The sequence below is a fragment of the Sporothrix brasiliensis genome, assembly GCF_000820605.1.
Source record: "Sporothrix brasiliensis 5110 chromosome Unknown Cont21, whole genome shotgun sequence".
Classification (NCBI taxonomy): Eukaryota; Fungi; Ascomycota; class Sordariomycetes; order Ophiostomatales; family Ophiostomataceae; genus Sporothrix; species Sporothrix brasiliensis.
The window spans coordinates 1,374,409-1,395,957 of record NW_024467140.1 but is presented as its reverse complement, the minus strand read 5'-3'; the positions used below and the strand labels follow the sequence as shown (position 1 = coordinate 1,395,957).

The 21,549-nt window shown below is 56.0% G+C and overlaps 7 protein-coding genes across 7 annotated transcripts; 5 read left to right on the top strand and 2 right to left on the bottom strand.

The window, feature by feature from the left end:
• On the top strand, positions 1 to 3,101 carry SPBR_04627 (uncharacterized protein; the record flags this gene model as incomplete). Its single annotated transcript, XM_040762904.1, has 2 exons — positions 1 to 2,644; positions 2,866 to 3,101. The coding sequence occupies 2 exons, from the start codon at positions 1 to 3 to the stop codon at positions 3,099 to 3,101; spliced, it is 2,880 nt and encodes a 959-aa protein (XP_040615437.1).
• Positions 3,102 to 3,809: 708 nt separating this feature from the next.
• Positions 3,810 to 4,650, bottom strand: SPBR_05243 (exosome complex component RRP40; the record flags this gene model as incomplete). The annotated part of the gene is made up of 2 exons (XM_040763520.1): positions 3,810 to 4,355; positions 4,417 to 4,650. 2 exons carry the CDS (start codon positions 4,648 to 4,650, stop codon positions 3,810 to 3,812), a joined length of 780 nt encoding a protein of 259 aa, XP_040615436.1.
• Positions 4,651 to 5,988: 1,338 nt separating this feature from the next.
• SPBR_04599 (uncharacterized protein) lies at positions 5,989 to 9,393 on the top strand (the record flags this gene model as incomplete). The annotated part of the gene is made up of 1 exon (XM_040762876.1): positions 5,989 to 9,393. One exon carries the CDS (start codon positions 5,989 to 5,991, stop codon positions 9,391 to 9,393), a length of 3,405 nt encoding a protein of 1,134 aa, XP_040615435.1.
• Positions 9,394 to 10,747: 1,354 nt separating this feature from the next.
• Positions 10,748 to 12,457, top strand: SPBR_04887 (uncharacterized protein; the record flags this gene model as incomplete). The annotated part of the gene is made up of 2 exons (XM_040763164.1): positions 10,748 to 10,940; positions 11,001 to 12,457. The coding sequence occupies 2 exons, from the start codon at positions 10,748 to 10,750 to the stop codon at positions 12,455 to 12,457; spliced, it is 1,650 nt and encodes a 549-aa protein (XP_040615434.1).
• A 1,999-nt stretch (positions 12,458 to 14,456) lies between these two features.
• SPBR_08946 (uncharacterized protein) lies at positions 14,457 to 15,259 on the bottom strand (the record flags this gene model as incomplete). The annotated part of the gene is made up of 2 exons (XM_040767072.1): positions 14,457 to 14,880; positions 14,937 to 15,259. 2 exons carry the CDS (start codon positions 15,257 to 15,259, stop codon positions 14,457 to 14,459), a joined length of 747 nt encoding a protein of 248 aa, XP_040615433.1.
• A 1,109-nt stretch (positions 15,260 to 16,368) lies between these two features.
• Positions 16,369 to 17,823, top strand: SPBR_04977 (uncharacterized protein; the record flags this gene model as incomplete). The annotated part of the gene is made up of 1 exon (XM_040763254.1): positions 16,369 to 17,823. One exon carries the CDS (start codon positions 16,369 to 16,371, stop codon positions 17,821 to 17,823), a length of 1,455 nt encoding a protein of 484 aa, XP_040615432.1.
• A 1,329-nt stretch (positions 17,824 to 19,152) lies between these two features.
• Positions 19,153 to 20,398, top strand: SPBR_05046 (sh3 domain containing protein; the record flags this gene model as incomplete). Its single annotated transcript, XM_040763323.1, has 2 exons — positions 19,153 to 19,212; positions 19,331 to 20,398. The coding sequence occupies 2 exons, from the start codon at positions 19,153 to 19,155 to the stop codon at positions 20,396 to 20,398; spliced, it is 1,128 nt and encodes a 375-aa protein (XP_040615431.1).
• Positions 20,399 to 21,549: the final 1,151 nt, after the last annotated feature.

Sequence of the window (21,549 nt, the reverse complement as noted above, 5' to 3'; positions counted from 1 at the left end):
ATGTCTCCGTCAACAGCTGCTGGCCACCTCGTGGCCCGGTCGCTCTCACATGGCGGCATCGCCGGTGCTGTCGTGGGCTCCGTTGTTGGCGCCTTTTTGATCTTCATCCTTGTCCTTCCATTTATCTTGCGAGCCATACGGGAGCATCGATACCACAAGAAAATCGCCGCCGAAAATGCCGAGATGGGTGTCACCGGGCAGGGCTTCTACGGGGGCCCGCCAGGCCAAGTCTTCCATCCTCTATTCTATAAGCCACCAACGCCTCCCGGAGTCGGCCCGGGTGCTGTCGACCCGTCAGCGCAGGGCCCCTCGGATCCTGCCGCTACGCTTGGCGACAACAACTCATCCGAAGACGGCAAGCCGGCCGTGTCCGGTTCGTCACCGACTCCGCCGCCCGCTGACGGCGCTCCGCAACCTACTTCAGCGGCCGATGCAGCTCCAGCACCTGCTGCACTTGGCATCGCTGCGCCAGCCCGTGCGACTCTTCCGCCAGCAGGCTTCCCAATCAACACAAACACGGCTCCATACGCTGGCCCACGGTCGGCTTCATCTGCAGGGCCGCAGCCATTATATCCTCCGCCACCGACACTAAACTCGGCAGCAACGTTCCCGGCTGTCGGTTCCCAGGATCCTATACTGGCGCCGCGCCAGCGCAGCTCGACAACGCTTACGGGTCGACCGTCACATAAGCTCTCTGGCACACTAGAAACGATTGCAGACCGTGCCGCGGCGGTGTTCCGCCACGGCAGCACGCGGTCTTCACCATCGCGGTCTCCAACGAGCCGTCCCGACCATGGTCCAGGCAGCGCACGTTCGCCTGTCGAGTTGTTCTTCAATCAATACGACCCCTCGAATCACCACACATGGCTCATGAGACAACAAGGTATCGACGATAATAGCACGGGCGTCGACCCGTCCTTTTTCGAGGTTAACACACAATATGCCACTGGTGCATCGGCAGAGTACTATTCGGGAGCACCGCTGTCGCCGCCCACGGACCCGAATTCGCACCTTATGTCGCCTGTTTCGTACGCCCCCGAGCCTCCGAGCATGATTGCGTCGAGCCTGGCGAGTATTGCTTCCGCAGCAGCTGTGGCCGGCGCGGCTACCGGTTCAAAAAAACCGACAAAGCCACCCGTTTCGCGCACTGATAGCCTCCGCACAGCCGCGACGGGCGACGAGTTTTCGCCGCTCCCATTGAGCCCTACCTCGCCTCTTCCCAGTGTCGCGGAGGGCGGTCGCGGCATTAAGGAGGAGCCCGACCAAACTAGCGATCGCGGCATCTCCTCTCCACCGACGGGGTCACGATCCATAAGCACAGAACTTACTCCCGAACCCTCTGAGTTTATGCCACATTCGCCTTCTTATCGTCCGCTTGTTCCCAGTCCCCGTCTCCCAGCTCCCGGTACGGTCAACCCGCGAGACGTTTGGGCGCCTGCCACCGACGACGAGCGGTTCGTCCACAAGACGGCCGAGCTCGATCGCATTGAACAATCGCCACCCTCTGCAGTGGAAGACGACCAAAACGACGATTCTCTGGACGTGCCGCATGTCCCATCAATTTCGGTTGCGGCATCGCCATCTGACTCCAATTTTGAGGCAGAGCAAGAGGAGGCCTCCGGACCCGTCGAGGCCTCAGCACAAGCCTTGTCTCCCACCGAGGCCTCCCTCGATGCCACCGATGCCCCGTCCCCTCAAGAACCCACTACCGTGCCGTCCGTGTCGGCACCGGAAGACACTAAAGTTGCCACTCCCGCCCAGCCTGATGCTGTTCCTGCATCTGACCCGCAGATTGACCACTCTAGCCCCGAAACCCAAGATACGCAAGACACCCAAAACACCCAAAACACACAAGACACACGAATTGCAGAGGCCACACCAGTCGCACCTGGCAATACAATCCAGCAAGCCACCATTAGCAGCGGGCAACAAATCGACCCTGCTGATTTCGACGAACTTATGCGTGGTCTTGACGACAGCGGATACAATTTTGCTTACGGGGAAGGCCAGCAGATGGAATTTGTGCCAAGCAACAGCGACTTTAACAACACTGCCAACGAAACCATCACCGACAACGGCACCGTCGGTGGAGGCGACAACACCTTCATCGGCGGCTTCAACGGCGGTGGTACGTATCCGGCAAACATGTCTGTCGGCGGCAACAACATGTACCAGACTATTCCACAGCAAATCTCACCGCAAATGCCACAGCAAATGCCACAGCAGCCGCCACAGCAGTACTGGGGCATGCCGAATGGTGGCAACCTCCCGACGATTGCTGGACCGTTTATGACGCCTGTCAGCCAGGGCGACTTTCCCAACGGCATGCTGGCACCTCCGTTTACCGTTCCATTCAACGGTATCAACCAAATGAACGGTGGCAACAGTATGCAGGGTATGGAGTACGGCAAAGATAACAGCAAACTCCCGCAGTTTGCGCTGCAAACCCCGCAAAGCAGCCCCGGCCAACTGTCGTCGAACTCGGCAAACAGCAATCTACCACCAGGCATGGCCATACCGACGACACCAACCCCGCAAAAGCCAGGCAACTTCAACTCACCACTCTCCGTACCTGGCTCCAACATCCCCAGCCACCCTGTGTCTCCTGCATCAAACCAGGGCTCGACTCCAGGACAATCTTCTTGTAAGACCTCTTTTGTCCGTGCTGCCTTTCCTCTTTATACGGTCTCGTTGCTGATGTTCTCAATAGCTTCTCCCCGCACCTTTGCTTGCGACGACTGCGGCCGTGTCTTTGACCAGATCCACAAGCTCAAGTATGTTACTACCTCATATTCCCGTCGAAAACCTCTTGCTAATGTGACAGCCACCACAAACGCTATCACGAGCGACCACACGCATGTACAGTTCCTGGCTGTGGCAAGCGCTTCGGTACCCGGACACATCTCGACCGCCACATCAACGACAAGCACAGCAAGAGCCGCAAGTATCACTGCACCGAAGAAGGCTGCCCTTACTCCGTGCCCGGCGGCAAGTCCTTCCCGCGAAAGGACAACTGGCGGCGGCACATGGTCAACAAGCACGGTGTGCAACCTGACCACGAGCCGATTGAGGTCATTGATCAGCCAATGGCGTATGCGTAAACCGTCTATGCAGAACTACCGACCCTCAAACGACTGGACTGTACAACTATCTTCCTTTTTTCTTATTTACTTATTTTCTGGGTTCCTGTTTGGCTATTGCGAGGCAAACAAAGGAAGGGGCGCTGGTGAAAAAATCGTTCTGCATTTTTATTCACATTGTATTGCTTTGCGGGAACCTGCCTCGAAGGGAGCGGCACACTTCATATACCACACAGCGAGTTCATGGTGGACACACCTGCCGGCGTTTAATGTCAAGCCTAAGACACCATTTCTTATTTCAATGCTATATCATATTTGTTCAAGCCGAAGAACCGAACTGACGGCGCAATTGCAGGCTATGCGTGAAGTATAGTGACCTCCAAATGTATGTTGGTATCGCGTTTTAACCCGCCCACCGGCTCATAGGATCGGTGTCTGTTGCTCGCTGCAGCGCGATGATCAGTCTGCCTCGTCTTGTCTTGTCGGCCGCGACGCAGAGCACCACAAGCATGTTTCCTCTGCCCGTGCACGCACCAACAGAAAGACATGCGTCTGAACTTATCCCATACATGCAGCGTATATTTTGCTGCACACGTTTTGTGTCGCCGTGAAACACCAAGCTGGGCCTTTTTTGCCACGTAGAGCGGCGCTGTCCACGGGCCCTGTGCTCCGGTGCGTGTCCCTGGTAAACAAAGTGCTGCCGTTGTCAACACACCTTGTAAACTTTTTTCACCCGCTGCTGCGGACCAGCTTCTTCACGAGGGCCCGCTGCTGCTGCACGTCCAGATTCTGCGCGTCTGTGGCTGTGATCGCACGGCCCACAAGAACCACGGTCCGCGTGCTCTCGCTGTTGACCCACAGCCGGCCGTTGCGGCCCACGGCCGTCTCAAACGACAAGCCTTCCTCGCCGAGGGCCGCCAGCACGGCGACGCCCGCTTTCTCGGCAGACGCCATCAGCAGCCGCCGCGCCATCAACAGGCTGACGGGGAACACCATGCCGCCGACCAGCGGGCCCAGCCCCTCCGACTTGCCCGTTGTCGGGTCGACACACTCCAGCTCGGTATCGAGGTGCTTGGCGGCCAGCGACACGCGCGCGTAGACGAGCGTGCCGGCGTGCAGATCGGGCCGGTTCTTGCGCGTGGCGCCGGCAAAGGAGAGGACGGGGAGGACGGCGCGGAGGGGCGGCGCATCGTGGGGTGCGAGGGCGACGATGGCGTTGTCGGCGGTCGTGTGGAGGACCTGGCCAATGACGAGGTCGCCGGTGGTGGGAGAGTACTGCCAATGGTTAGTGAATGCGGCCAAGGAAGAATGGCAGACAGGGAGGGTGGGCGCGCACTCGTCCTCCGTCGCTCTCCACCCAAAGGAGGTTCTTGCGGCGGTCGGCCACCAGCTCGCCGCTCACTGTCGGGACGACCTGGCCCGACGGCAGAAGGAGACGCAGGCCGGGGCCGAGACGCAGCGGTGGGGGGCTCTTTGCTTTCTTGTCGGTGCCGGCGGCCGGGCGAGGCGGCAGCAGCTCCGTCGGGTCGACGTCGTCGCCCGGGAGAACAATGTGTGCAGGCGCAGCCATTCCGTGTAATATGTAAGGGCAGTCGATATTGCTGGACGTGCAATCTCCTGTGTGCTGTGTCCTTATTTCCAATGCACGATTGTCACGACGCTCGACGTTGAAGCTTCAAAAAAATTATTCACTTACGCAGTCCAGCGCTGTTGGTGGAGCTCTTTTAGCGGCCAGCGGCTGCTGAGCATGGTACAAGAAAGGTACATGAATTTACGTGCATGGCTGTGCAAAACCAAAGTCTACACGCCGTTTTCTAAATTAAGCTCAAATCAGGAATGATCCCCGCTTTGCCAGGTTTTGCTACCGCCTTCCTGCCCTTGTCAACCAGCCGTTAGCCGCCGGACCCCACGCTCCACGACCCTCTGTGAGACAGCACAATCGTGCCTAAGGGCTGCCCTTGCGTCGCTCGATGAAGGCCTAAAGGGCTAAATGCCAAGTGCTAACAAGTGCCCGAGTGGCTCTGCCCGCTGACGTTGGGCGTTGGCGTCTTTCCTTGGAAGTGGTGCTGCCGCGCGGACGGGCCAATCAGGCACAAGGCACAACAGGAAGGAACGGGGCAGGTGCCTGCCTTCGCTCTGTTTTGTGTGCTTGCCGTGGTGATTTCTCTCCATCTCGAGCTGTGGTTGCATCCAGGTGCTGGCAGTTCCCCTCTTTTAGTGGGCTCGCCCGTCGCTCCTGCCTACGGCCTTTGCTTTTGCACTTCATGTGGTGGTGTGTGTGCTGGCCGAGTCCCTCGCACCTTCCTTGCATCCTTTCCGGTTGCTAGCATTTCCTGTGCGCCTTCCTGCGTTGTCTTTCGTCAGCGTTTGGTGATTTTTGTCGCCTCGACTCGCTCTTGCTGTTACATCTTTCTGTCTCAGCGTCTTCGGCTTCTGCTTGCCGTCCCTTTTCACCATTTTGTTCCTTTTGCAATCTCGACACTTTTCACTTTCGACAACCATTTTCTGCGATTTGTCGACCATCACTCGTTTGCGACGATACGCTAAAGCTGCATAGGCCTTCCACGTCACGACTACCAGCATAACACTACATTGTGCCAGCTTACCTGTCTTCAGTCAGGCGTTTCTTCAGTCTGTTGCTTCGAACGTATCGTCTTTCTTCGTCCCCCTATCGACCGCCTTTCATCGGCGTCGACTCTCGCCCCCATGCTTCCCCTCTGCGCTTGAGTAGAGTCGACCGACATCTTTGTCTTCGCCTAACCTCGAACCTCACCGCTTCGCCAGAGGCGGACATCGATATATAAAAACAGCCCGCTGGGCCTCAATCCACCGCACTGAGCCCGACCTAAAATCGGCCCAGCTTTCACACGTTCCCCTCTCGACCCCGTTTCCTTTCACCTCGTCTCCCATGGCATCGAAACCTCGCGATGCCTCCACCGTCACCCCCGGGGATGTCGACGCCAACGACCGGCCGGTCAAGGAGAAGCGCCGCGTGAGCACCAGTGGCAAAGACAAGTCTGAGCGCCGCGACCGTGATCGGGACCGGGACCGGGACCGTGAACGAGATCGCGAACACCGCAACAGTATGCCTTCGCCGTCGGCGTTGTCGTCGCTGCTGTCCCACCGCTCGTCACACCACAAATCGTCTTCGGGCTCGGCACCCCGATCGTCAAAGACCCGCACCAGCGAGAGCGACCTTGTCTATCCCTCGTCGTCTTCCTTGTCTCGCGGCCAACGACGCAAGCCGACCGACGGCGAAACCACCGGCAGCAGCAGCAAGCCTCACCGGTCATCGTCTGCGAACCACAAAATGAGCAGCGGCAGCCGGCGGCGGACCAAGGACAAGGACGGCAGCTCGTCTGAGCGGCGTGAAAAGAGGTCGTCTGCCATGACGGGAGGCGGAACGTCGTCATCTCTCCCCGATGTCGACGAGCACACCAAGCCCCGCTCTGCCTCCCTCTCGATCTCCTCCTCCACCGGCGACCTCGTTCCAGAGATGAGCCGCAGCCGCGAGCGGCTGCCATACCCGTCTGTCAACAAAGCTTTTAGCCGTGAGTCGGTAATCAGCCGTGAAGATCTATCGGCCCCGTCACGGGCATCGGCCGGGTCTGTGAAACATCGCACAGGCGACCCCTTGACGCCTGATGCGACCGATCTCAGTGCCGGCGCCGCTGGCATGCAGCGCTCAAAATCGTCCAGTGCAAACGACTCTCGACCGGGCTCACGTGCTACTAGAAAAGACAAGTCGTCAGCGGCCTACAGCTCGGTGCCGTCGTCACGCAAGAACAGTCACACCCGTGCCAGCAGCCGTCACCATGACCGGCCACCCAGCCCACCTGACACTAATCTATCTAGCACAAAGAAAGCACACGAAAAGGGCAGCAGCGAAGACAAGGACGACGATACCAAAGACAAGGCGAAGGACGCAAAGGACTCTGACTACGAAGATGATGACAAGAGTGAGTTGGATCCCGGACTGGGCTCAAACACGCACAAGAGTCAGACGAGCAGAGTGCGGATTAGGAAGAGCCGCACACCCTCCACACTTGGTGGCAGTGTTACGACGGCGCACGACCTATCCAAGTCGGCTCCCTCCGACAACTCCATGGTCTCCAGCCAAGCCACATATACGGTAGGCGCGCGTGAAAGGATCTCGCAGGCTACAGCATCAAAACCGGACGCGAGACGTCGGTCGCCGGCCGAGGCCAGCGATGCCGACTTCTCGCCGGAATCTGCTCAGGAATCTTCATCCCCCAAGACGCCGAACCCAGAAGCGTCTCCCAAATTCTTCGCTTCTGGTGCCGACTGGAAGCAGCCTCCACCACCGCCACACCCACACCCTCATCTCCAATCCCCCCCACAGCGCTTCCCAAGTGGCACAGCAGCGGCTGCTGCTGCCGCCGTTGCTGCCGACCGTCTGTACACCCCATCACCTGCCCCAGGGAGTCCTCGCAGTTCGGAGCTGTCCGCTACGGAGAGTCCAGAGGACGATGGCACCTCGGCGTCCGTGGCTTCCGCCGTGCCTCCTGCTCCACCGCCACCGCCGCCTCTCACGATCGTCGAGGTTCCTCGCATTGACTATCTCATGCAGAATGGCGGTCTGCCAAATCCTATCCCCAAGAATTTCTTAGCCGTCCTACCCCGGCAGAACTTTGCGCGTCCTATGAACCCTCCGCTGCAGGGTGCTGAGACCTTGTTCCAGCCATTCTTCAACCTCCTCAACCAGTACAACAGTGTGCTTTCAGGCCACGGATCGGTTGCCGTTGCTACTGGACACCGCACAGTCGCCCGCCGTCTCCTGGACCGCCTTGAGAATGTCTTCTCCCGGGAGCTCCCTGCAGAAGGATGCTCTTGCGTGGTCTGTGAATCTAGCGGCGATGTACACCGCGGCCTTGGCTGGGGCGAGGTGCTTGAGCGAGTGAGCGGCCGTGTTGACTTGCCGACGTGGCCTCCGGTCAACATTTCCGAGCTGGAGAAACGCCTGGACGCTGCCGCAGTCGCTGCCGCGGCTGTTGGTGTCGGCGCTGGCGCGGCAGCGGGCCTTCCTGTGCGGCCTTCCTCGCCTGTCAAGATCGATCCTGATATCGCTGAAGAATTTCGCGAGCATTACCTTCGGCAGAACAAGAAGGTCCGTGCCAGCGTGGATCGCTGGATGCGCGACTGTGCTTCGGCGCCCGCGTCGGCTCCACAGGAGATCGACGATGAGACGCTGGCTTTTGCGATTCTGACCAATCTCGGCCAAGACGAGCGTCCGCTGTTTAACGCACTGCTCTCTGGCTCACGTGATCTGGTGCCGACCGTGCGGGCGCCGACGCCGATGCGGAAGCCACGACAGAACTTTATCATCAAGACCGGCCTTGCCATCCAGCGGCTGTACCGATTGGGCACAGCGCCTCGCGACGCCGAGACGACGCTGTACCTCGTCAAGAATCCCAGTGTGCACGACCTGCTGCATACGATTGCGGACATCCACCCGTCCGAGTGGGAAATTCTCATTTCGGGCCGCTTTGACGGCTTTTTGTGGTCGGGCGCCGACACCAACGACGACGACGTGGCCACGCCAATTGCCGGCGAGCCGTCGGGCTTCTTCCCAGCCACATCCATTCCATCTGCGTCGCGTGGCCCGACGCCGGCCATGGGACTGCGAGGTCCAACGCCCATGTCCCGGGGCCCGACGCCAGCCAGCGGCTTCGGCGGCCTGGCGAGCAACCCTGTGTCACGCAATGCGACGCCGGCTTCGTTCATCAGCAACTTCTCCAACGCATTGTCGTCGGCGTCGACGAACGCGACGCGCCAGGCCGTGTCGACGGACGAGGAAGCGGAAGTCGCCGCCCTTGCCGAGATTGAGCGTGAGATTTACTTGGGCATGGAGGCGCTCGAGGACGCCTTTGAGGTGCTGCACCGGCGTGCCGAGATGGTGCGCACCGGTCTTCGGCAGCGCAGCGCCGGTCTGTCCATGCGACTGCAGCAGCGGCGGGTCGGCGGGCTGGGTGGGGCCGCCGCGCAAATCGATGTCCTGCCGCAGTCGGGGGGTGGCGGACCGTCGGGCAACGACTTTGAGCGGCCTGCCTGGTCCGTACCGGGGACGCCCGCGCCTGGCGGTGGCATGCATGTGCCCGTCCATCCGCACGAATTTTCCATGGACCCGTACGACCCGGGCGCCGCCAGCGAGGCCGACTGGGACGCAGGCGACGACTTCTTTGAGCTCAAGCCCGAAGACTCTGCCAGTAACATTAGCAGCTCGCAGCACCGGCGGCCGAAGCGACGAAGCGAGCGCCGGACGCCCGCTCCGATCGAAGAAGAGGATGAGTGAAGGGGATGAATGGAGGCTCGTGTATGAGCGACCGTTTGAATCCGGACCATGTGAAATGTGAAATGTGAAATTGCTTTTATCTTTTCTTTTTTTATTTATTTTATTTTATTTGCCTTGATCCAAGTTGAGTCGGGCTGCATCACGGCGGAGTTTATTACAATGTTAAATCTGTGCATCGTCTGATTGTCTTTTGCGTTGATTTCCTTTGCATCTTTGTTGTCTTCTTTACTTATTCCCCTGATACAGCCAATGAGATACTCCGCAAAACAAACTACCGGTGACTAGTGAGTTAAACAAAGTGGTCATATTTCCGTCACCATGCGTTGAGGCTGGAAGATCTTCCTCTTCCATCGACACCAACGACTCGAGTCAGTCTCGGTCTCGGCAGACAACAAACATTCGTGGACTTTCCAGATCCGAGGGTCGATTGGTCCTTTTTTTTGTCTGTTTTCATCTTTTATTTTTCTTTTTAATTTTCTTTTTCTGTTTCTATTTCTTCTTCTCGTCTTATTTGCCCGGCTGCCTCTCCACGATCTCATTATGACCCCAACTTTGCCATATGGCCTCGGGCGCTGAGCGGCAATATAAACTGCATTTCTCTCCACGTATTTTGCCTCCGATGACTTTCAGGCTAAACAGTCATGTCATCTGGCCAAGGCCAGACGGCCTCTTCTCATTTCCCATTCTTTTTTTTTTATCGTGTTTCCCTTTGCAATACTGTTTTCTCGGCCGTGCCGCTGTGCAATGTGTAAGAGGGCTACCCTGCAGGAGAATGATATATCCCGTATGTACGTGACGCACTGCTGTCTATCCACTCTGTCTGTCCAACAGATGGTGTTTATTTCTGTAATTTGGACTCCATCCGCATACAATACGTATATTTGAAATTTCTGTTGGTTCTGTGCTTTTTGCCATGCCGTTTCGCTCTCATATTCCCAAGGGCCGATGGGAAGACAAGATATGAGGGTAAATCGTGAGCGTGCTTGTCTTCCTCGTCACACCCGTGTCGTCGGGTCTTTTTTCTCATTATTGTTCCCTGTCCCTGCCCGTGTATTTGATTCCAGCCTCGGTGTTCTTGGCATCTATTTCTATTCTATTTCCACTGTTCGTCCCTTGTCTGTTGGTACGCTACGACGACTTGGCACGGAAACCGAGGCCAACACAAACGGCGCATTTGACTCTTTTTTCCCGACGGGCCAGCAGCGCTCTGTTGGAGAGGGAGACTAAAGGAAGACAATAACTCAATTCATACAAGAAGCAGAGAGCTCGCACGTACGGCACCTTTTCTAACCAGCCTAAAGCACCGCAAACGAAACGAAACACGCTGCATCACGATATCAATAGCGCCAGCACAATGGCGTTGCGCATAACAAATACGCTGGCACTCCTGCTAACGGCAGCTCACGTTTTTGCTGCTGAGAGCGCAAAGGGACCAGTCGCATTTTCGTTGTCGGCTGCACAGGTGGAGGGTCGAACAAACGGCTTGTCACGACGCAATGCCGACATTCCTCTCACAAACATATCCACCGTGGCCTACCTGGTGACGTGTATGTGCTGGCATTTCGTTGTCTGTTGAAACGTGCCTCTTCCCTACTGACCATCCTCAGTGAGCATAGGAACGCCTGGCCAAAAGGTCCGTGTGGTCGTCGACACGGGCTCCGATGAGCTCTGGGTCAACCCGAGCTGCAACAGCTCGTCCAGCGCCAGCAGTGGGCGGAGCAACGGCGTGACGGGTGTCGATCAAAAAGAGTGCCTGGCCAGCGGCCGGTACGACCCGGGCAGCTCGAGCACCAGCAACAACCTGAACAAGAGCGGGAAGATCCAGTATGCGCTGGGCAGCGTCGCGCTCGACTACTACAACGACACGGTGGCGCAGCCCGACAGCGGCGTGACGCTCAAAAGCTTGCAGTTTGGCGTGGCGCGCCAGAGCGAGGACATGTACGAGGGCATTCTGGGGCTGGGGTTCGCCGAGAACCACAACTACACGACGTTTGTGAGTGCGGCGGCCGAGCAGGGCGCGGCCGGCGGGCCGGGCAAAGTGTTTAGCATTGGCCTGGCGTCGGCCAACGAGCTGAATGCGGGCACGCTGGTGCTGGGCGGCCTGGACACGAACCGGTTTACGGGGCCGATGATGGGCGTGCCGATCCTGCCGCCGCCGCCGTCGGACACCCTGGTGCGGTACTGGGTCAAGCTGGACTCGATTGGGCTCACCGGCAGCACGGTGAGCAGCAGCAGCGGCACGAGCAGCGGCAGCAACAATGCGAGCAAGACCTATCCCAACTCGGGCGCACCCATCGTCCTCGACACGGGCTCGACGCTCTCGATCCTGCCGTTTTCCATCTTGGCCGCCCTCGCCAAGGACTTGGGCGCCAGCATGACGCAGGGCAGCCGCAACGAGTACGCGCGGCTGACGGGACGGGCGCCCGACGCGGCCGTCAACGCCGCCATCTTTCCCGTGCCCTGCACGGCACTTGGTCTGGGCGCCGATGTGCACAGCAAGGAGAACCTGGCGGGTCTCAAGCGCACCGTCGACTTTTCGTTCAACAACGGCGCCGCCCTCGTCCGCGTGCCCTTGTCCGAGTTTGCCATCCAGATCACGACCGACATGTGCGTCCTGGGAGGCATTGCCATGGATGACGGCCTGTCGTCGTCGTCATCGTCGTCGTCGTCGTCGGGTCCAGGCACCGGCATCCCCCAACCCGACGCGGGCGCCACGCTGCTGCTGGGCGCCACATTCCTGCGCGGCGCCTACGTCGTTTATGACCAGGCAGCGAACAGCGTCTTCATGGCGCCGTACGCACACTGCAACGCCGGCACGGCCAACTTGCAACCGCTGGCCTCGGCGAAAGCAGGGGCGGCTGCCGGATTTACCGGCGCGTGTTCTGTAGCAGACAGTTTGTATGGTGGCGGTGCCGGCGGCTTTTCGGCGGCGGCGACGGCGACTGCGCCGTCTTCAGGGGACAGCGGAGAAGACAAGAAGAACGCCGGTGGGCGGAGCAGCAGCGTGTCGACAATATCACTTGTGACGGCCGTGCTGTCGGTTCTGGCATTACTCTGCACGTAATGTCGGGGAGTCTGGGAGTCTGGGAGTCTGCTCGTGTACGTCGTACTGTTGTATTTCACTCTGTTTCGCATATCTTTATTCGCGTTCCCATGTTGTTTAGATCGAGTTCCGTCGGTCGGGTTGGGAATGGTGATGAAACTGACGAGAATCTGGAGCCTGGGGCCATCTCTGACCCAGGCCCCGTCTTTGTTTGTGTCTTATCTAACCAATCACGTGTCTATTTTGAATCACATTACCATTAAGATTTAATGAAGGACGCCTTTTCCAGTGTATTCGTGACTGGTGTTGGGAAGGCGCAGCTAGGTTTATCTGTCAGGTCATTCTTACCCTTTCGAGTTTGCGTCGGTCGCTGATAACGACAAGCTACGTCGCCCCTTCCGTAAATGTTATGTGAAGCAAATATGGAACAAGTTATGGAAGGAACGATGGAAGAGTACTGTAGCCTATCTTGGATCAGAACGACCTGAACTGAAAACTCCAAACTTCAACAAAGACTGCCACAATGGCTGCCATCGTCTCCCAACCCATCGCGCTCCCCAAGCAAAACAGCTCTCCCAGCTATACCGGCACGGACTATTTTAGGTGCCGCACCGCTCAGCGGCCTTGTGACCGTCAACATCCGCGCTGTCTTGCGCGCACATCAGACGTCAGCAAGCTCTCAGGAAGACGCCATGAGAGAAGAGTTGGAAGAGGCATAGGACAACGTGAAACAAATGAGATGTGAAGCAAATGGGAGCATGAGTCGTCTGGATTTGCAACAGGAAACACATTCGTTTTGATGTCATCGCCTATAATATACCAACATATCCACCTTTGAAATTCAGATTCAACAATGCTGTCACGAGTCCTCAATCTCTAGTCATCGACGAGGCGTCTTCTCACCGTCCGTTTCTTTCTAGACACAACGTCACCTACCGGCATATCGCGGGAGATGGCTGTATCCGGGAACGTCGAGTGAAAATCGGCGACACTACCACTTGGTGCTCTCAATCTGTTTAATTCTCTTACACGGAAGATGAGGAAAGAAACGGATCGGGTTTGTCGGTGGGTGCGATTCGCCGCCAATGTCAGTGTCCGTAGCGCAACAATACGCTATAATTAAAAACTGTCCGTCCCCTTCGCTTCCCAAATAGGAAACTGAAATCCTGTGATTCTATTGGCCCATTTCACCTCTTACAATTACGGCACGTCGTCAAGGCAAACCACTTGAATTTCTGATCTCAATGTGTTTCCAACTCCCTAGGTAGTCGTACAATATAGAACATCCGCAAGTCCCCATAGACAAAGGGACGCACACTTCCGCCGCGAGTGTTCGGACTACATCGTCCAGCGCACTCTTACAGGCGCGGTAGAATCCACACTCACTATCTGTAAATAGAGCCTCTCTCACGTAGTATGAACTTCTATTTCATATAATACTGAATATCGCGAAATATATATATATATATTGAGAGCGAAATAACAACTACTAACTAACTAACTAACGAGTCGATAAGCTAACAAACTAACAAACTAACAAAGCAAATGGCAAATAGCAAATAACAAAAATAACACATAACAAAGAATAACTAGCAAAAGAGCAAAAGAGCAAAAGAGCAAAAGAGCAAAAGAGCAAAAGAACAAAAAGCAAAATAATAAAGAGCAAAATAACAAAAGGTAAATAACCCAAAAATAAGTAAAAATAAACAAAAAGTAAGACAAATAACACAAATAACACAAATAAAGCAAGTAAAGCAAGTAAAGCAAGTAAAGCAAACGCAAATAAAGGAAAATACAGAAACTGGGCAAAAAAATGTAATGAAAAATCAAAAGCGCAGGAATAAACAAAAACAAATACCGGCGGGATGGTGGCAAAATATTAAATGGGAAAGGAAATTGAGCAAACTTTGGAAAGAAGAGATGATACCAATCTACCAATCTGGACTTTCGGAAGAAGTGTGATGAGAAAACGAGCCGTTGAAACCACTGTGCAATCGCACGGCCCTGGGCAATGTGGAGCCTAGTCGAAGTGACGGGAGCTGCGGCGGTAAAGATCGGGGCGGCTCAAACTACGGCGACGATCGCCGTCGAAAGTTGACAAAGTCCGTCCGCGGCTCAGGTCACGGAGGCGCAAATCGACATCGTCGAGACGTACTGCAGAGCGGCCACGGGATCTGCTGGCGCGAGACGGGCCTGCGTAGCCAGTCGCTGGCAGATCGTCGAGTGTGGATACCAGAGACGTACGGCCGCGGCTTGGACTGCGAAGACGAGAGGAGGTTGGGGCATGGTCAACGGCCTCATGCTCGTGGAGCCACAGTCGATCTCTGAAAGCTCCGGCAAGGGCGTAGTTGTCTCTCGCATATCTCTCGTGCTCGAAGCGCCCCCCGAGGGTCTGATATGCATACGGTTCCTTGTCCAAGAACCTGTGTCGGCCTCGCGCGTAACTGCCGTTTCATTAGTCTACATCCACATCCGTACATGGTTGGCTTGTAATACTTACTCCAGGTATGTCGTTGCGCAGTCTCTTGCTGGCCCAACGAGAGCCGTATGACCGTCTCTGTTCACATTCGAGACGTCGATAAGCTCGGTCCGTCTCCCCGGCCGGCTTATCCCGCCATATTCGGATGCCATCGTGTCGTATCTCGCTCTCTTTGCGTTGACATCTGGTGTCATGCTTGAGTAATTGTCGTAAAGGTCTTTCACTGGAGAGCTCCACCGCCTTCCGGGATACAGCTCGCGGTGCATTCTTCTGTAGGAGGCGCCGTCAAAGGTGGGATCAAACCCACCGCTGTATCTGAATGTGCTGCTGTAGTCGTCTGACATGATGTATTCGCGTATGCGGAAATATAGATAGAACAAACAAGTAGAAAATAGGGAAAGGTAAAAAGCGAGTGCCAATGGCAAAAGCGTGAGGGAAATGAACAAGATAGGAAGAAAACAGGTAGCAGTTCAGAAAGAGAATATGGCAAAGGAGAAAGTTGAGATGGTGTTTGAAGGGAAGACTTGGTTTACACAAGAATAAAACATTCGATTCCTAGCATTTATATAAAAAAATGATATCCATGACAGGGCATCATGGAGACAAGCGAGGCTTTCCGGTACAACATAAAAAAAGCCTTGTCTATGATGTCTTCCGTCCGAGAAGATACAGCCATTTTCAGGTTCAAACAAGTCACGAGCAGCAATCTCACAGGAAATACTTGAGAAAAGTTTAGGCGCTCCCAATCTGTGCAGTCGCCTGAATCATGGCCACGGGCTCGGCCGCATATACACAGAAAGGTCATGGCTTTTGGCCTTTGAAGACGATGTGGCTAGGACAGGCATGGCAATGTTGGGGATGCAGTTGGGTCGTCGGCTGCCTATGAAATGGTGCCTCCACGATAAATACTGAACAGCCGGCCCTCTCGACCGTCCTTCCTCTGCATTGGACCGACCTGTTGGCCGGACGAGAGAGGCCGTGGGCTTTCGGCGAGGCATATCTTTGGCAACAGTTTCACCGCTGAGTGCATTACAGCCAGTGGAAATGCTGGGCTGCAAGAGGCAGCTGGAGCCTGGAAAGGGTACTTTGAGAAATGTCTATGCACAAGAGGACCGATGCGCGCGCCTACTGTAAGAGGTTGTTGTACAAAGGGCCGCCAATCATCGCGCAATGTTCGAAATATTAGGCGCTTCAAGTCCAGATCAGGCGCACAGTGGAATATACAGTATAATTACTTATAATACACTGTTTACGAAATCGTGAGGCAGAATCTCGCTCTTTCCCAATGAGACTGTGATTTATTTAACTCCTTACCTCCTTCCATTTGTATAGTCAACCTCTCACTTTTTGCTGCTTATCAAACCTCTTTCCCTCATTCCACATTCTGTCCTTCCTAACTGCTCTTCTCACCTCGAAACAAATCCCAACAAATACCGCCGCATCGCAAACTGCCATGCATTTGCACGACATTCCCCCGGAGGTGATTGGCGAGATCTTGTGTGCTCTACATGACCCCAATGATCTCCGGGCCTTCCTCGCGGCATCACCAGCCGTGCTCCGGGTGTTCAATCTCTTTCGAGACCGCATCCTCCTGTCGGTCTCCCTGAATGCCATCGAACCAGAAGTACGCCCCATTGCACTCGCCATTCGCCATGTGCCTTACATGAAGACGGATGCGGACATCAATCTGCAGCACGGCTTTCTGAACGACTATTTCGGTGGAAAAATATATGAACCGCCCACTGAAAGCCAAGACATCAAGTCCTTTTGTGGTCTTGTCTGCCGCATCCTCTACTTTGTCGACCGCTTTGCCGCCGAAGCATGGTCTTTGCTTCATGATGGGGCCGGTGATGGTGCGGCCTCGCCGGCCCTGCCGTCACTGGTTCTCTCCCGAGCTGAGCGCACTGCATTTCAGCAAGGCTTCTTCCTCGTCGAACTCTTTGGTACTGTCTTTCCGTCATACCGTACTGGCTTTGACGAATCAGTCATTGGGACCCACGCACAGATCGACCATTTTTTGTCGCGTATACACCCGTGGGACGTGGAGGCCATGATCTCTGTCCTCTTCTATCAAACTAGGCTCATCCATAAGCATACGCTCCTTGCGGAAGACGACTTTGTTGCGCGGGTCATGGCCTTACCTACTGCATACCGCCTCGCCACCAAGTCTCGACCATCGGGCCGAAATGCTGTTACCTTTACGAGCCACGATTGGGAACATGAGGATCCCCCGCCAGCATTCGAAACAGACATTGAGAGAAGCGAGCGGCGGCTTAAGGACGGAAATTGGTATTTTTTTTTCAGGATGGACTACGAGCGACATGGAAACGTCATGTTCTCGAAAGCTCACCGAGTGGTCAATGAATTTGTCGCGTATCTTTCTGTCACGGCCAGCCTGCGATCGCTGTTTATGTACAAGCTGGCTCACCGAGACGGAATCGAGAAGACGAGGCTCGTTACAGGGTCGTATGTGTGTTTGTGGAAGTCTGGCTTCCTCGACGATGCGGCGCAGGTGCTTCGACAGAGGCCCGCCTTCGACCATGACGATCGTGGTGCGCCAAAGGGGATGCTCGGAAACGGGTCTGGATTCAATCTCTATCGTCCAAGTCTGCGAACTGATCGGCCTTGGTATGACGTTCAGGACGACCGGGCCCTCAACGGCGCCTTACGGGCGAGAGGCTATGTGTTCTGGGACGCCGACCGCACAAAACAACCTGCCTTCGCGGCCCGTCTTCAGCAGGCGCACGATTTGCCCCGAGACGAAGTCGCCCGGCTGTACAATGAAGAGAGCTTTGGTCTGAGCGTGCAGGAGAGGCTGGAAGACATCGGCCTCTATCACAACGACCTGTACGACCTTCTGGATGACACGGAGGGTGAGTCGCTTTACAATGACAAATTCAGTCCGTAAGACTAAAGCTAGATGGCGATGAACTGTTTCCAAACATTTTGAATTTCAACACAAAATAAAATTGAAAACGTACAAGAAACCCAAGCGACCACTTGCCAATTTTACGTGACCGACTGTCCGCGCCGAGCTGCTGTCATAGTCGTTCCAGTCCACCAAGCAATACTAGCTGATGCTGCCGACCGAGAACATGCGTCACTGGCCGGAGTAGGTACAAACACCGTGTTTGTCTGACCGGGTACGATCGGCCAGTGTGCCTAAAACTCCATCCACCGGACGTCCCAGGTCGTCAGGCACTATGCCGTACACAGCTGGATGCCCCGTGCTCGTGTCCAACACAAGTGGCATCGATCGAACTACCAAGCTTGGTGTCGTACTGATCCATCTCATCGCCGCAGGCCCTGCCGCCTAGATCATGCACGGCGACGAGCTTCTCTTCCTTCAACACTCCAAAGATACAATCCGTATTGGGCGACATGGTTACCTGCCGATGATCACGCCCTGCACTACACCGATGCCGGCAAAGCCTACCCAGAACATCACGCTGTACGCCATGCGCCGTATCCGCCAGAGGGTACCTACAGGCCCGTGGCGCGTCCCGGGCCGCCCCTCAGCCAATTTTGTTAATAGCCATAATGTACCGCCCATATTAATTGATTGAGAAGGGATACATAAAGTAGACTATCTTTGCCCCCGTAAGTGCATTGCTGCGAAGCTACGATGCCCGTGGTTATGTCAACATGAATAGGAGAAGATAAACAAACCAAAAACAGTGTAATTTAATTGTTCTTTGACTTACATAGTACAGTTGCTTGTTGTTAACAACACTAGCGGCGAGATGTTCGTTACAGAGCCCACTTCACACGTGATAGACTTTGAAATGCACTGCGCCACGCATGCCGCATCAGCTTTGCCGCCACCGGTGCAAGTGGTGACCAGCCAGCCAGCCAGCAGTTGCGGTGACGTGACCAGCGCCATTCAAGAACGAATAACGGGCAGGAACGACCGACTTTCGCGGCACTTTAAAGTGTTCGAGCCAGCAGTTAACGGGCAGCTGCCACCCGCCATTTACCAGTGTTCCTTCTTTCTTGATCTGCAACTGTTGAGCTCTGGCTGTGCCAAGGGTCAGAATACGAGAGGCCCACAACAGGACCCCAAGACAACGAGATCCACAACACCACCTTTCGTCAACGTCGTCTCCCATCCCTTGTCTATCCTCATCCGGCCTTCGACTACGGCCACCTGTTGCATCGGCTCTCGTACGAACAGTAGCCGACAGTATCATTAGTCCGACCGCAGCGCCTGCATTTCTCACGTTCCAACACGTCCAAGATGGGCGACACACGCCAGAAGGCCATGGACGTCAACCGGTCGCTCCGGTCGATCAAGACGGTGAGTGGAGATGGGTGGTGACGAGGGAAGAGCAGGGAAAGGGAATGGGAAAAGGAAAGGGAAAGAGAAAGGGAAAGGGACACCGCGAGACAGCCTGGCTGACACGCCCCAACTGTAGGAGCTCGAGACACTGCTTGAAAAGGGCGCCATCTCCGACGACGACTTCAACTCCATCCACGACCTCCTGCCCCAAGAATGGAGCCTGCGTGGCGGGCCTCCCCCGCCTGCGCCGAGCAAGCAGAGACAGGCTCCGGCGATTGCTGCCGCCGCAGCCGCTCTTCAGCCTGGCCAGCCCGGCCCGCCCCTGCCCATCCGCAGCAACGCCCACCCGTCCGCCCAGTCCGCTGCATCGGCGTCGGCAACAGCACCAGCCGCGGCATCTGCCACTGCGACGCCTACGACCTCCGAAGGCGCTCAACGCAGCAGCCACAATGGCAATGAACCGGACACCAAGCCCGACGACAACGCTGACAGCGCGGACAGCGACGGCCGCACAGCCGCTGGCTACGCGACGGCCAAGTACAAGTACGAGGCCCCCAGCCACGGCGACCTTGCCTTTGACCGCGGCGACGCCATCGCCGTCTACAGCAAGGTCAACGACGACTGGTGGCTGGGCCGCAACGTCCGCTCGGGCCAGGTCGGCATCTTCCCGCGCCAGTACGTCAAGCCCGAGGCCGCGCTGGCCGAGCTCGAGCGCAACAACCAGCTGCCGGGCCCCAACGACGCCCCGCCGCCGCCCGCGCCACGACCGGCGGCCGGTACCAACAACAGTACCAGCAACAGCCGGAGTGCGTCGACGGCGCCACCGTCCTATTATGACCAGTACGGCAACCCGCCACCGCAGCAGCAGCAGTATGCAGGCGGCGACGCCAAGTACGGCGAGCCGTATGGACAGCAGCCGTATGGGCAGCAGCCGTATGGGCAGCAACCGTACGGGCAGCCCTACGGGCAGCCGTACGGCCAACCCTACGGCCAACAGCACTATGGTCAGCAGCAGCCGTACTATGGAGGTGGTCCCAGCGACCAGCCGCCGCCGCCCCAGCAGGCGCAGCAGCAGCCGCCAGAGCAAGGCAGTGGTGACAAAGTTGGTGCCGCCGGTAAAAAGATTGGCGGCAAGCTTGGCAACGCATTTGTCACGGGTGTCGGCTTTGCCGCCGGTGCCGAGCTGGTCGGGGCGATTTTGTAGTTTTTCATCATCCCGGTGCTGCTGCTGTACCTGTTCCACCGCGTGCTGTAGCGGAGGCAGTTTGGACCCGGCCGTCGTCTCGACTTCATTTTATGACCCTTTCATGTCTTGAGCCAATGTTTTCCCCTTGTTTTTTTTAGTCTACATTTTTTTTCTTCTTTTTTTTCACTGAATAATACCTAGAATGCATCCATAGAGCCTACATGACCTAGCCATCGAACTACGTCGACGTTTTTCAATCAAAAGAAGTTTGATGTTTACAGGCAAACTGTGTGCGGCCTTGGCCAGAGAACCGAGCATGGTCGAATGCAAGCGACCCAAAGGACAAGAATACTCGATGGAACACAAAGTCCCAGTCTCTCCGCACCCGACAAGTGGGCGAATTGGACTACGGCTAGCCCTGTGGGCCATGGAGTGTTTCAGCTGGTGTTAGTGGTAAACTGGCAGTTGATATCCAACGGCCACCGCGGCGCCAGGGGATATATGGATAGTTTATGCTGTTTATGCTGTTTACTGAGGAGATGCCAGGTCAGTATACTTTATCTTATCCGTATTGTATGAGTTTGGATTATATAAGTCGTACATGGCGCTTTTCGTCTCTTCCGTCTCCCCATGATCTCTTTTACTCGTGATATCCAATAATTCGAAAAACGTGTTTCCGCCATTTCATCTATTTTGCGCCCCTGCGGTGGCTTTCCGCCCGGAAGCAACCCATCGCCTCCCTCTGCTGCTTCCCGTTTCTTCAGCTTGCCTCTGACTGTGTTCTCTACTTTATTCACTTTTTGTCTTCGGACGAAATATCGAAAAGCCACAAGCCTAGATTCGGGCTCGTTGCCCCTCTGAGTCCTTCCCCTGCAGGAAATTGTTCTATTTCAGTCCCTGTCACCTGTTGTGCTACGGGTCTCACCAATATTCGTATTAATGAATTACTGCATCCCGACAGCTTCACCGCCGGGAGACAATAGACTCGCATCGGCCACGGGTGGCATATGGCTGGCGGCTGACAGAGCTGTGTGCACATCCGACGATTTTTGTAAACGAACGGGCCTGCCATCGCCAGATTCGGAAATGTGGCGGCGAGTATCGGGTGATCTCGATGACGGACAAGCACACAAAGACGATGTTGGCGGTGCAAGGCTGCAGTCGGCCAT